The sequence below is a fragment of the Lampetra fluviatilis genome, chromosome 8 (assembly GCF_964198595.1).
Source record: "Lampetra fluviatilis chromosome 8, kcLamFluv1.1, whole genome shotgun sequence".
Lineage (NCBI taxonomy): Eukaryota > Metazoa > Chordata > Hyperoartia > Petromyzontiformes > Petromyzontidae > Lampetra > Lampetra fluviatilis.
Genome location: NC_136282.1, coordinates 1,934,296 through 1,947,476, shown reverse-complemented (window position 1 = coordinate 1,947,476; position 13,181 = coordinate 1,934,296). Strand labels below are relative to the sequence as shown.

At 46.4% G+C, this 13,181-nt stretch overlaps 1 protein-coding gene across 1 annotated transcript; it reads right to left on the bottom strand.

Moving 5' to 3' along the window:
• Positions 1-322: 322 nt before the first annotated feature.
• CTSZ (cathepsin Z) lies at positions 323-11,508 on the bottom strand. Its single transcript, XM_078858874.1, has 6 exons — positions 11,342-11,508; positions 6,212-6,375; positions 4,567-4,746; positions 3,884-4,034; positions 2,291-2,462; positions 323-1,662 (listed from the first exon to the last, which is right to left on the bottom strand). Exons 1-6 carry the CDS (start codon positions 11,473-11,475, stop codon positions 1,546-1,548), a joined length of 918 nt encoding a protein of 305 aa, XP_078715000.1. The 5' UTR covers positions 11,476-11,508; the 3' UTR covers positions 323-1,545.
• Positions 11,509-13,181: the final 1,673 nt, after the last annotated feature.

The following is a 13,181-nucleotide window of genomic DNA, read 5'->3' as shown; positions in this document are numbered from 1 at the left end:
ACTGTGGTAATCGGAGGTGAAGATCAAGGTCACCTTCATTAGCATAATCCACTTGGCGATTCATTCCTGGGCCCAATTCTCTCAGTATGATTTGCCCAATTCAAAAGTTACCTGCACATCACTCAATCGGGACTGGACAGCGAATTAATCGCCCACAACAGGCAGACTAATGGCCCAGATCACTCTGGCAAATAATTATCATACTAGACTCGTGAATTCTCACCGGTCCTGGTGTAGGTTACACCCCCACCTCCAGGACTCTCTCACCGTGTCCTTTTTGAGGGGGCTGGGGTGGGGGGGGTCGATTGAAATAATGAATTCGTGAAGCACGCCTCGGAGTTTATTCAGAATTAAAAACAATCACAATTACCGTCATAAAACCCAAGCGCTGCAATTGGTATTACAAAATCACTTGCAAATATGTAGAATCTCCATTCGCGTTCAACAAGAAAAGACAGAAAATGTAAAAAAAAAGAACGCAACAGATTAAAACGCATAACCCAATGTCACGCATTAAAACGAGCACACATTTGACACGTCTACGCCAGAGTGGAAGAATAGGCCAAATACCCTCTATAGGGGCTCTTGAGCTCCCTCTAGTGGAGTCCCTTCTGTCAAGTAGCGCACCTCACCACCATTAACCTTACACATTTGACAGACACGTGATGATGGGGGCGGGAGGAAAGAAGGTTCAGTGGTTAGCATACTGTGCTATGAACCTGCCTGAGTTTTAATCCTGCCCACGATCAACATCAGTGGCGGGTGTGATATCTCTGCTGGTCCTGGGTTCCAATCCAATGGCCTCAGCCCAGTTAGCAGTGGCTCACACAGAGGCACGAAGACTCGGAATCAAAAGTGCAGCGAGTTGATGGTCTCAGCCCGATTGCCAATACATTCACAAAAACACCCTAAACACATTAAATTTGGTTTCGCACTTAATTTGGCTACATTCCAGCTCTGAGAATAAACATTGGTTTAAAAAGTGAACATTACTCTGATATGGCGGGGTGGTTGAGAAAGTGCTGCCTTCTGTGTGTGGACAAGAATGTTTCTTGAAGATGAGCTCGGGGCTAGCTTTGTGATATCCACTTCTGCAGGCTGTCCTCTAACATACAGGGTGGTGCACTGCTCACCGCGAGGGTTTCCAAATGGATCCTTCATCCCGTGATGCGACGCCGATAGCATAAACCATAACACTGGTGCAAACGTGATATTAAAATAAGGGATATGTAAAACCCACTGGATTTGTGATAATTAGTACTTGTTAGCTGTGCACCGATTCAAAGTAAAAGCATCAAGAGTCGATGTTCCTGATTAAAAACCCCCAGACATTGCTTTGTATGTGGCAGAGATAGGGGGGGGTTAGAGGACAGGGGTAGAGTAGGGGATATGTCTAGATTTTAGAGATTAAGCGTTATGGTTAGGGTTTAGAGAGTTAGGGATAGCGCTTATAGATGTTAGTGATTGGAAGAGACGGGGATATGGTTATTATAGGATGCCGTAAGGGTTAGTGGTTGGGGATAGAGGGGGGAGGGATATAAGGCATTAAGGGGAAATGATGGGGTCCCCATAAGCACAGTCTTGCTCGATGCCCAGGTTGTAGTCGTTCCCTTTTCCACCCTTGTAGGAGCTCGTCACAATCCGAGCCCAGCCGTTCTCTCCCTGGCTCGCACAGAGATACACACAAAGACAAAGGTCCCCCATTGAGCCTGAACAGACTGTTGGGGCAAGTGCTGTTAACAGAATCAGAATCTTTATATAGACTGGAGGAATGCAAGCACCTATGAAGGGCGGCACAACACATTACACCAAGTGCTCATTTGAGGCCGAGTCGACTGAGGGAAGGGCCTGAGACTGGTTCAGATATTTCGATACTGATGTTGGTTGTCGGCAAGAATCGAACTTAGATTGCTAGGTTTGTAGCGCATAGCGATAACCATTGTGCCACCGCACACCCACTCATTCATGCACCTATTTTTATTTACCATTTTTATTTTACCAGAAGCGATCTGGCCACAAATGATAGCTGAACGAAGTGGGTTATCAAGTGGATATTTATCAGGCAAATACTTTATACTCACGTTTCTACACGTGGAAGGTAAAAACCGGAGAAAAATTCCACACGACCACAGGGAGATGTGCAAACTCCAAATACACAGGCATCGGGTCGGGATTGAACCCACGACATCCTGCATACCAGGCGAGGTAGGTAACATATCGCCACCATCGCCCCCTACTCTTCCAGTGAGCAAGCAACTATAAAAGGTCACACCACACAACGGCGACTCACCCAGGGCTCTCCCCAGGAATTGCGGACAACCCAGTACTCAGCGCCTCCCTCCTCCTTGTCCACGCCCCACCCGACCACCGACACGATATGATTCTCAAAGGGGGTAGGGATGAACTCCGTGTAGAGGCCGCCGGTGTAGTTGTGGAACTTCGAGGTGGACATCAGTCCGCAGCTGAGACACGCACACACAAACAGAGATGGACATAGTCGGGAGACACACACAGAGACAAAGTCGGGAGACACACACACACACACAAAGAGACAAAGTCGGGAGACACACACACACACACAGAGACAAAGTCGGGAGACACACACACAGAGACAAAGTCATACACATGCAGACACACATACATGGCAACACCAAGACACAAAGAGACACGGAGACAGAGTTGCCCACACAGACATGTATACATGTGTATATATGAACACACGCATATACACTTATACAAGCATCATCAGTCGTGGTCAAACCACAGCTATGCACTCCAACTCGCTCACCCACCCATTCACTCACCTGCTCACCTACTATTATTATTGCATACGGCAACTTGTTCAGGAGCTAATTGCCAATGTCAAAGTCTGCTGGACACGAGAGGCATTCAGGAGAGAGTTTGTATGAATGTACTATTCCTCCATTGAAGGAGCGCAGAACAAAGTGGTTTACGATATATTCCATAGTTTGAGTTGCATGGCCGCATTTGCACTGCGGCTCGTCTTCTAATTTTCCATTCACAAAGGAGACGTGAGCATCAGTTTGTTGATGTTTTGATGCAATTGATGGTTACACCAGTGTCTTTGAGGTAATAAAAAAAAAACCAGGAGGCGCAAGTTTTGGATCTCGAATGATGTGTTTATTTTGGACGTCCGTGTTATTCCATTGTTCAGCAGCATTCCTCCGAATCCTGGTAAGAACTGCTTTTTGTGTTCAATTTGTTACCCTTACCCCGCACCTCCAATTAGCACGGTTGGCTACGTACGGTGCGAAAGAATTTCCACGTTTGTACGTACAAGATTCCAGGATGGTGACAGTGCATTCCCAGAAGGGGGCTCATCAGGACTTGAGAAAGCAGCGAGGTAGAATGTTGAGGCCCTGGTTGATGGGCAAGTTGTCGTTGGCAAGGAGTTGTGTAAACTCCCTTAAACTTTGTCTGTCCGGATATTTGGCGGCAGAATGTTCTCCAGAACAGGGAGCCACGGGGATTGGTGCCGGTTTCAGTATTCCAGTTATAATCCACATTGTTATTTGTGCCGCTGAGTAGACCAGTGATAGGGTGTGGCAGTTCACAGCACATCAGCCGAGGCGCCCCCAGGTCGTTCCTCCAAGTTTCTACAGCAGGGCGATTCTGGATTTCATGTATTCACAGACGTGTTTTATGTGGGGCGAGAAAGGTCAAGCTTCTATCCATGATAACCCCAAGATTTATTTTCAGTGGGGTCATAGTGCAATGGGCTACCGCAGAAGGACACGTTGTCGAGGTTTGTGCCCTGTGCATCAAGGACCGTCACCTGCATACATACATTTTTGAGATGTACATGGTCGGTCACTTACTAATCCACTCACGAAATTACCCATCCATTCACTAGTTCACTCACCTGATAGGTCCGTTCTTGTAGATCTCGCGTTGCATGTTCTCTCTCCCTGTGACCGCCCCGTAGTCGCCCACTCTCCACCGGGTGAAGTTCTTGATGTTGAAGCAAACCCCAAATGTGGTGCATGTGCCACATTCATTGAACCCATTGCAGTCTGTGGGTCAGCATCAGCAATAGTAGCATCATCATCACCAGCAGTAGCATCATCAGCAACATTAGCGGCAGTAATATCATCAACATCATTATCACCAGAATGACCATCTTCATGGTCACCAGAGAATGCATCTCCTCTCTCGAGTGAACACATCCCATATCTCTGGTCAACGTATCTGCTAGCTCTCCTTCGTGAATACAATTCCACTCTCAAGTAAATGGATCTCCCATCTCTCTTGTGAATACATTTCATCTTTCACGAATGCATTGCCTTTCTCTAGTAAATAGTTTTGCCCTCCACATTTAGAAACATTCCATTCGTTTATTTGGTTTAACAGGTAGGCTTTCGCGACCAATATTAGTTTATTTGGCTACTATAAATTCCCACATATGATAAGCCATGTGTAGTCAGGTCGTCTCTGAAAAATAGATCATAGTTCAGTGGGCTTAACCTGGAAAAAAAACAAAAACAGCAATAGTAGATCCATCTGGTTATTACACGTCACGTCTAACATGCCCCGTGTGTGTCTCACCTTGGTCCTTAGCCTGATAGTTGTTACACGTCTCGTCCGGCACGCCGTGCGTGTGAGCGAATTTCCACACTCCCATGTGGTCTCCTCCCTCACAGGAGCCAGCGCCTCCACAGTCGATCACATGCTGCACGGAGAGATAGGCCAGTGGCCAGGCTCCGCCACGCCGGATGTTGATGCGGTCTAGAAAAGGAGAGAGGAGGAGGTGGAGACATCCTGATTATAAGCCGGGCAGTGGTGGCTACACACGCCTGTAAACCGGCACTGTGGAGGCGTCGGTTGATGGATTGCACAGATGATTTTGTGAAATTCTCTTCCTGTGGGGGCATTGAAGGTGTGCCATACCCCGAGTCGCCGGAAGGCAGTTAAGCAAAAATGCAGACGCCACCCTGTTCCGTCTGTATGAGACAGTGTTTCCCCCTCGCATATATAAGAATAGATTTTGCCCTTTCTGGAAATAAAACAGTGTGTAGATGTTCAAACACCAAATATATATACATTAAGTCTGCATAAACCACACATACTTGTGGCATACCATGCAAAACAACTCACAAACATGCTCTGATAATGTATGCATTGTATTTGAAACGGATTGGTCAACAAAGACAGCCTTCTTTATAGCTTTGTCTCACCAGTGTTAGACCAGAGAACGCCAAAAGGCAAACAATACAAAGACATTGAGAGTAGTTACATATAGTATTGTATATACATAAAACTGCTAAACCTGAGCTATGAATCTATTTGGTGTTTGAACATCTTAACACATGTTTTTATTGACAGAAAGGGTAAAACCTATTCTTATTTTTGATACCGACTCGACATTTCCCCTTCATCATGTATGGGTTTTCTACAGCTGTTCGGGTGTCCTCCCACATGTAAACATGCATTAATTGGCCAATAACACCTTAATATACAGAGGACCGCAGAACTGGGGTAATTGTTGGTGCGGGCTCGCCGCATGGCTGCTGCCTTCACGCTCGACTGTAGTTCATCCTCAAAGCCTACGAGTCGATATCTCTCTTTGAGAATAATAACCTGAAATCATTATTATGACCATCACCCTCACCATCTCCACCAATGTCACAAAAACCACCTCCTCCACCATTATCACCACCAGTGGTGGCATTCAATTCATTATCACCACCCACCACTGGCCTCTTCTTCTTTCGTATAGCTAATGTAGATGCAGAGCAACGACCACAATTTCGCATCCAGATGATCAAGCCCAGATAACCACACCAGGAGCAGCAAAATGTATCACTGATATCTCCTTCGTATTTGTGGATCGGGCATTGCGTCGTTATACGTTGTACAGTCCCGTTCTGGATGACCACAAATCGCACACTGGAGAGTTTTTCATTTTCCATTTGTGCATCGGGTTTGTGCAGTGGATGCGATTTAGGGTGGACCAGGAGCTTAGTGAAATATCAAACCCAGAGATCTTCTGTGTTGGGTCTTTCAAAAGGTGCTTGGAGTGAAAATTGGCAGCCTTCACACGGCCCACTCTGTTAAGTGAGAATTCACGACAAGCGAACATCGATCATTGATATCCCGGTCTCCAGAGCAACAACATAAGCCATCACCACTGGTGATAATATCAATGAAATCTTTACCCCCCCCCGGCCCCCAACTCCCTCCATGCACCTACCGGCCATGGCGCTGGTGGATCCCATGGCCCAGCAGGAGCCGCAGTATTGTGGGATGTGCTGGTTGCGAGTCGGACTCACAAAGTTCCTCCCTCCTACGTCCCTCCAGTCCCACGCGACCGGCAGATCCTGCACAGACATGCTCTCATGGGGCCGTGGGTAGGTCCTGCCAACCAGACACACACCGGGGTGTGGAGAGAGACACACACATGCACAGGTAAGTCCTGGGAAACAAATGGACACATGGATATACTGAGACAGATATACACGAACACACGCACAATATTACGATCATGACCATCATCATTATAATAAAACAATACACACTGACACTACTCCTATAAGTACTGGGTAGCAAAAGACAAGACACAATGAGACATGCGGTGACACAGACAGACAAATATTTTAATGTCTTGTTGATTTCCTTACGTATCCAGAAAATACACACGACTCGTTTTCAGGAGGGTCCTGCATTGTATGTTTTTTTTATTTTAAGATGATTTGAGCCAATGAAAGATTGTTAATACAAGTGGGAGGAAAACGGAGCACCCGGAAAAAACCCCACGCAAAGGTGTAACTCTCTTGCCCCGTACAGGATGGAAACAATGAGCTAGGGTATGATACCTCGATGCCCACGGGGAAGGAGTTTTACATTTGTGTGATCCCTCAACCCTCGCTGCCTCCACAGTGGTCGATTACAGGCGTGCACCACCACATATACGTACGGATACAGAGATGAATACGTACACGCACTCATGCTCGATACACGAGCCTAAAGATACACAAAACATACACACACACATTTCGGCTTGAGTTGGTGGTCTCGAGTTTAGTCATTAGTATGGCCCAAACATTCACCTCAAGTGAATTGGTTGTCTAGACAATGCTAAGAGCACTGTACATTCAATACAGTAAAACCGAGGCTAGCTGGACCCACCTAGCTGGATTTTGCATAAGCCGTATGAGGTCAGCTGACTAAAGACATTCGTAAAATGTAAGAATTGCAAAACAATAGTAGATATAATGTACAGAGTAAACCCTTGTGAATTCGCCACATGAGGCTCTGGCCTTGCCAAATTATCCAATATTCCGAATGATGTACAATGGTACTCCTCAGTGCCTTCTGCACAAAGAGAAAAAAATTAACCCGTAAAAACTAAGTTTTTCACTATAAATCCTTAATATGCGTGGTATCGGTTTCATTTTATTATTCATTTCTGTTTTTCTTGAGTAAGCAAGCAAGTGAAGTTAATATAAAGGATTTAAAAATGAAAGATCACCTCTTGACATGCCCCGTATATTCCCGAGGGCACCAGCGTTAACCCGTTTTACCACTTTCAAGAACCTGGCGGCTTCAATTTAACTGCTCTATAAATAGTCTCCACTATACAGCGTGGGGGCAGGGATTTCATGCCATGTGGTTAGTCAACATTTGCGTCATCATGAAACGGGCGGCTACAGTCTTCTCGTCCTCTGGCTTGAGATGGCTGCCACCTATGGGTCAGATGATTGTCTGCCACAATTAAGCAATTGGTAATTAAATATTTAATTGTTTTTCCCTAAACAGTGTAAAATTTTGGAAAAAAAATTTCACGAAAATTAATTGTCAAGCACAACGAGTCTGTGTGCAAAATGTCAGCTCGATTGGATCACGGGAAGTGGGTTAAAGGTTAAAAAACAACCGAAAGATTTGCACGGTCCTAAGAAAGCAAGCAAGCACGCAAGCACGTGAACTTAATATCAAGGATTTAAAAAAAATCCAAATTTGTTTTCCAAACTCTTCACACACCATATGCATTGACACACACCATGCATCAATTATATACGAAACTTTGGATTTGTCTCGCAAACTAAGGGATTTATACTTCAATCCCTTTCTATCACGTCTTGATGTTGGTGTAGACAACATTTGAGAGAGTTGGCTTGCACAGAGTGCATAAACTAGGTAAAGTGAAAGCAACAGCTCTGTACTAACGCTCACCACGCACGCCGCCACGAGACTGAGACGTTGTTTTGGTAATGGCGCGCAAAGTCGCTCCACGTGCATGCCGAAATTGGACCCTTTCGGTACGGCAATTCAGCTCATGGCGAATTACTAATACTGCATATGAGCGCAGCCATGCCGAATTATCCCCAAATATGAATGATCAAATACCGAAATAACGAGGTTTCACTGTACTTTATACTCTAGAATGTGTTATGCAATGCGTAATGTAACAGAAAATGCACGAGAACTAAGGCATTGTGTAGAATGTATAAACTATGTTCAAGTAGCATATATGTCCCACAATGTTTCATGGTGGGGGGTGGGGAGGCCCGTGAAGGGCACCCACTGGGCAGTTGGAGGCAGTCGCCCATCAGCAACAACGGAGAGGCGGAGAAGCGACGGGTGACTAAAAGGCAGCAGGACCTGGTGGTGCATCTGCCAGTCATCTCAGTCAACCGATGGCAACTAGGACTGTCCCGCGAGCTCCCACCAGCGAGACTTCCACGCTTCACGTAGCCTTAAGGTGCACCTGGCCTGGCACAAACGCAGTGGAAGGGTCACAGCCACTTGGTGGCAAATGGCGGCTATTGTTGTTGATTGGGGAGCGTGGTGGGGGATGGGGGCGGCAGGTGAACCGTCGGACATACTGTACCTGGCATATGGCATACTGTACACTGTTGGTCTATACTCTATAAAATAACACACACACGTATACAATGATACATGGATATACTCACAGTAACACGGGGTTCTTGTGTTTTTACGTTTAATTTTAATTATCCCAATATCCAACATTGGTCAATCAAACTGTGGCCTTAAAAGAAAAAAAAACGAATAGGCGCCGATTCAGGCAATGGCCTTACTCCACAGCACTCAAACCAGAGTATTCGAAGGGCTATGGCTCAAAAGCGTTGTATAAAATGTTTTATTTATTTTAATGTAAAATAGTTATTGACGAACGCGTTGAGTTTGCGTGGCTGTGAACCACTGCCAACGTAGCAAGCAGCATCATAATCATCGCCAACTCCAGTGTTTAATGAGTGTTGTTACACACTTCTACTTCTCAAGGCACCGGAATAATCTGAAACTAGGAAAGCACTTAATTAAATGTCCTTGTTTCTCTGAATAAGGGTGGTTATGACAATACAGCCGCGTTAAATAAGAAGATGCTTTTACCCCTTTCTGGCAAGAAAAACGGGTGTTTTCAGGTGTTCAAACACCGAATACTGCAGACACCTTTTGCAAGGCGTCAGGTCGACAAACGACACGTACATGTGAACCTTATGGCGGTACCCCGGGGTCCCGAATAAACGGAAGTCAAAATCGTAATTCATTTATTTATTTTTGGCGACTCCGTCCCACCGCACACAAACGCCCGTGACTCACATGGCGCGGATCATTCTCTTGTCATGTCGTGTCCAGATATTTAAAAGATGAGATGCGTCGCACCGTTAATTCCAACTGTTTGATAATACATCTCTTGCCCGTATGCATCTGTGCCGATAGTTTTTTTTGGCGATTAAGCCATAGTCCCCACACAGCGCTCGTATCAATGTGGTTAAGAGGAGCAGCAACCCACTACTCTGTCGAGTGACATTGGTATAAACGCTTGTTACAATATGAATAGCGCATTGAAAACGCGTACTATTTTATGTACTGTTTACAAAGTGTGTTCACAAATCCACACTGAGAAACACGATGATTGACAGAGTGTAAATTATTTTTTAGATAATGTATCTAAATAGAGGTACTGCAGGTAAGTAGTTTTCAGTTTTAAAGGCATAGTTTAACAAGACAACGCTTGCCACCATCCTTCAAACCCACTGGTGAAAAAGAGCAAAGTTTTTGTTTACATTCTAATGTTTATGCGAGAGCCGGGGGCTTATGGGACTCGGGGGTCCCGCCATGAGGTTCATGTGGCAAACATGCAACACAAATGTCACGTAGATATAGAACTGCGCGACCAGAGCTCTACATGCTTAAGACTACACTGGTGAGACATGGCCACAACAAAGGCTGCCGTCACTGGTGTAGGCCAGTTTCAAATATTGCATTCATAATTATCAGTGCATGTTTGGCCACAAGTATGTGTGGTTAATACAGACTTGATGCCTTGCGAAAAAAATGTATCTTTTGGTTATTTTAACATCTTAACACCTCTCTGTTTCATTGCCAAAGGGTAAACGCCTATCCTTTTCTTCACACTTTGATGCTGGCAAAAAACGTCCCATAGATACAGCAGTGTAAGTCCCGTAGACTCACAGAGACCCAGACTCAAGAGACTCGTCCAGTTGATACATTAGTCCCTTCAACCGAAAATGTAAATCATTAATGAAAGGAGCAACACTTTATGTCAAATCAAAACAAGAGTGTTTGTTGAACCAATGGTGCTACTCGCTAACAGCATTTGCTCCAAAAGTCTGTTAAAGTCTTTGTCAAGCAAGTGTGACTCAACAGATAAGACATTTAATGTCGAAATCAGCCCAGAGCTGTCCCAATTGCAGCCCAAATCGCCTTTTCAGAAGGCCGATGGGATGTCTAACAAAATACTTTGGGTTTTTTTGCGGTGGCACGGGTTTGAGAAGGAAGTAAGTTGTTTGCGTACTGTATTCATTATAAACCGAACGACAGGAAGGGTTTGGACATTCCCAAAGTTAAGTGTCACAATAAACGCATACATGTCAAATCTGTGGTGATTTGAGAAACATCCCCGATAACCAGCCTCCCACGGAGAGGTTGTTGGTGCGTCACACAAGTATTGGACAATGGTGAGAGTGAGACAAGACGGTCGTACATGGTTAATGTGGTGTGTCTGTGCCAGTCATTGGTAATCGGGCTAAAAACCATCAACTCATGAGACTTGAGAACCCAGAGCCCGTGGGCCTCCTGCGTGAGGGTCACTGGTGACCGCGCGGATGTTTAAACAGTCAAGGCTGAGTCGACCTAAGGGAGACCCAAGACCGGTTCCGATATTCGCCAATGTTGGTCGTGAGCTGCAATCGAACTTGTGTCCCGAACTACTGCACCAGCCACCCTCCACGTATGTTCAGTTGCACACTCCACATTCCTGTGCCGGTAAAGTACGTCCATAGTAACTCACAGGGCTGCTCAGAGTGACTGGGCTCCCTGACTCTCTCTCGCTCACCTCACTCCCATGAGGTGTCTGTCGTGCGCCGGAGAGAAGCACCCGCGGGCTTCGTTCGCCATGGCAGAGACGAGGAAGAGGGGAGAGAGCAGCGCGAGCAGGCCGAAAACGGCGCAGTGACAAAGCGCCGCCATTGTGCTCTAGTCTGGCGGCTCATGGATGGCGCGGCCTTATATACGGGGGGCGGGCTACCAGCCTCAGCCTACTGCGCCTACCACTCGCCCGAGCCTCACCCCCCCCCCCTTGCCGTGGTCTACCAGCCCCACCCCACCACTCACCCGTACCGTGGTCTACCAGGCCCACTCCACCACTCACCCGTGCCGTGGTCTACCAGGCCCACCCCACCACTCACCCGTGCCGTGTTCTACCAGTCTCACTCCACCACTCACCCGTGCCGTGTTCTACCAGGCCCACCCCACCACTCACCCGTGCCGTGGTCTACCAGTCCCACCCCACCACTCACCCGTGCCGTGGTCTACCAGGCCCACCCCACCACTCACCCGTGCCGTGGTCTACCAGCCCCACCCCACCACTCACCCGTGCCGTGGTCAACCTGTGGCACGTTAGGAATGGACCACTCTTTTAATTATTTCCTCGTGCAGCAAGGGAGTAAAGTGTGTTTTTATTGAAGTCCTGATGTGCTGTGCAGTACATCAATGCGAGTGTGTACACCAGAATGCGATAACTGAGTTGGGCCTGTGGGTGCCTGGCAGGGTTATTGATTAACCGCACTTGTACACCAGTCACGTGGTTAATGGCGACTCGATTGAGGATTGCTGTGTGTGGCACACGTGCTGTGGCATTTTACAAGTAAAGGACCCAAAGGTTGTTTTTGATCGTTATTTAAATGTTCTAGAATTGTTCTAGACTTCAAGCTTGGCTTTGAATTGTTAGTTTGTGATATATTCTATAGGAGGAGGATGTACTGTAGTTAATACTTGTAATTATCTAACCCGAATACTGTTTATTCTATAACCATGCCCATGCACCGAGAGTATGACTACTTGCAATGCTATTGAGAAAAGAACACATGTACAGTAGTAAGTTGTACTGTACAATAGTGACAAGTACAGTACTATACTGTACGTATACAGTACCGATAATGGGTGTAAGATACCGATATAAGTGGATGGTATAGATCAGGGGTCGGCAACCTGCGGCTCCGGAGCCGCATGCGGCTCTTTTGAACCTTGACCGCGGCTCCGGGGCGGATGCTAGCGAGGGGATGAGGCGCACTGTGACACCTGCTCTGGCGTTGCCGCTGCTGACAGGTCGCCGCTCCGCTCCACACTGCCCGCCCGGTGACAGGCAATAACGTTGCCGTTGCTTTGTCACATGTTTGGAAGAAGTAAAAACCTTCCTGGGCAGCAAAGAGCTCACCTTTGCTGAGCTGGAACAGCCAGAGTGGCTGGAAAAATTACATTTTATGGTAGACATGACAGCACATCTAAACACGCTAAATACAACCCTTCAGGGGAAAGGAGGCACAGCCCTGCACATGCTGGAGGAGGTTTTGGCATTCAAGCGCAAGTTGACAGTGTTTGTCAAAGATTTACAGAGAGGTACACTGTCTCACTTTTCCTCTTTGAGAGAGTTCAAACAAAGTCATGATACGATAAATTTGGAATATTTCAAGTCTGCAATCACCACAATGCAAAGTTCGTTTGGGAAACGATTCTGTGAGTTCAGAGAGGAAAAAACGACATTATCCTTCCCTGTCACTCCCCTGGCGATCGATCCATCCCTATTGAATATGACTGCATTTGCAGGTGTAAGTCAACCTGATCTTGAGATGGAACTGGCCGATATAGCCGACAAAGATATATGGGTGTCCAAGTTC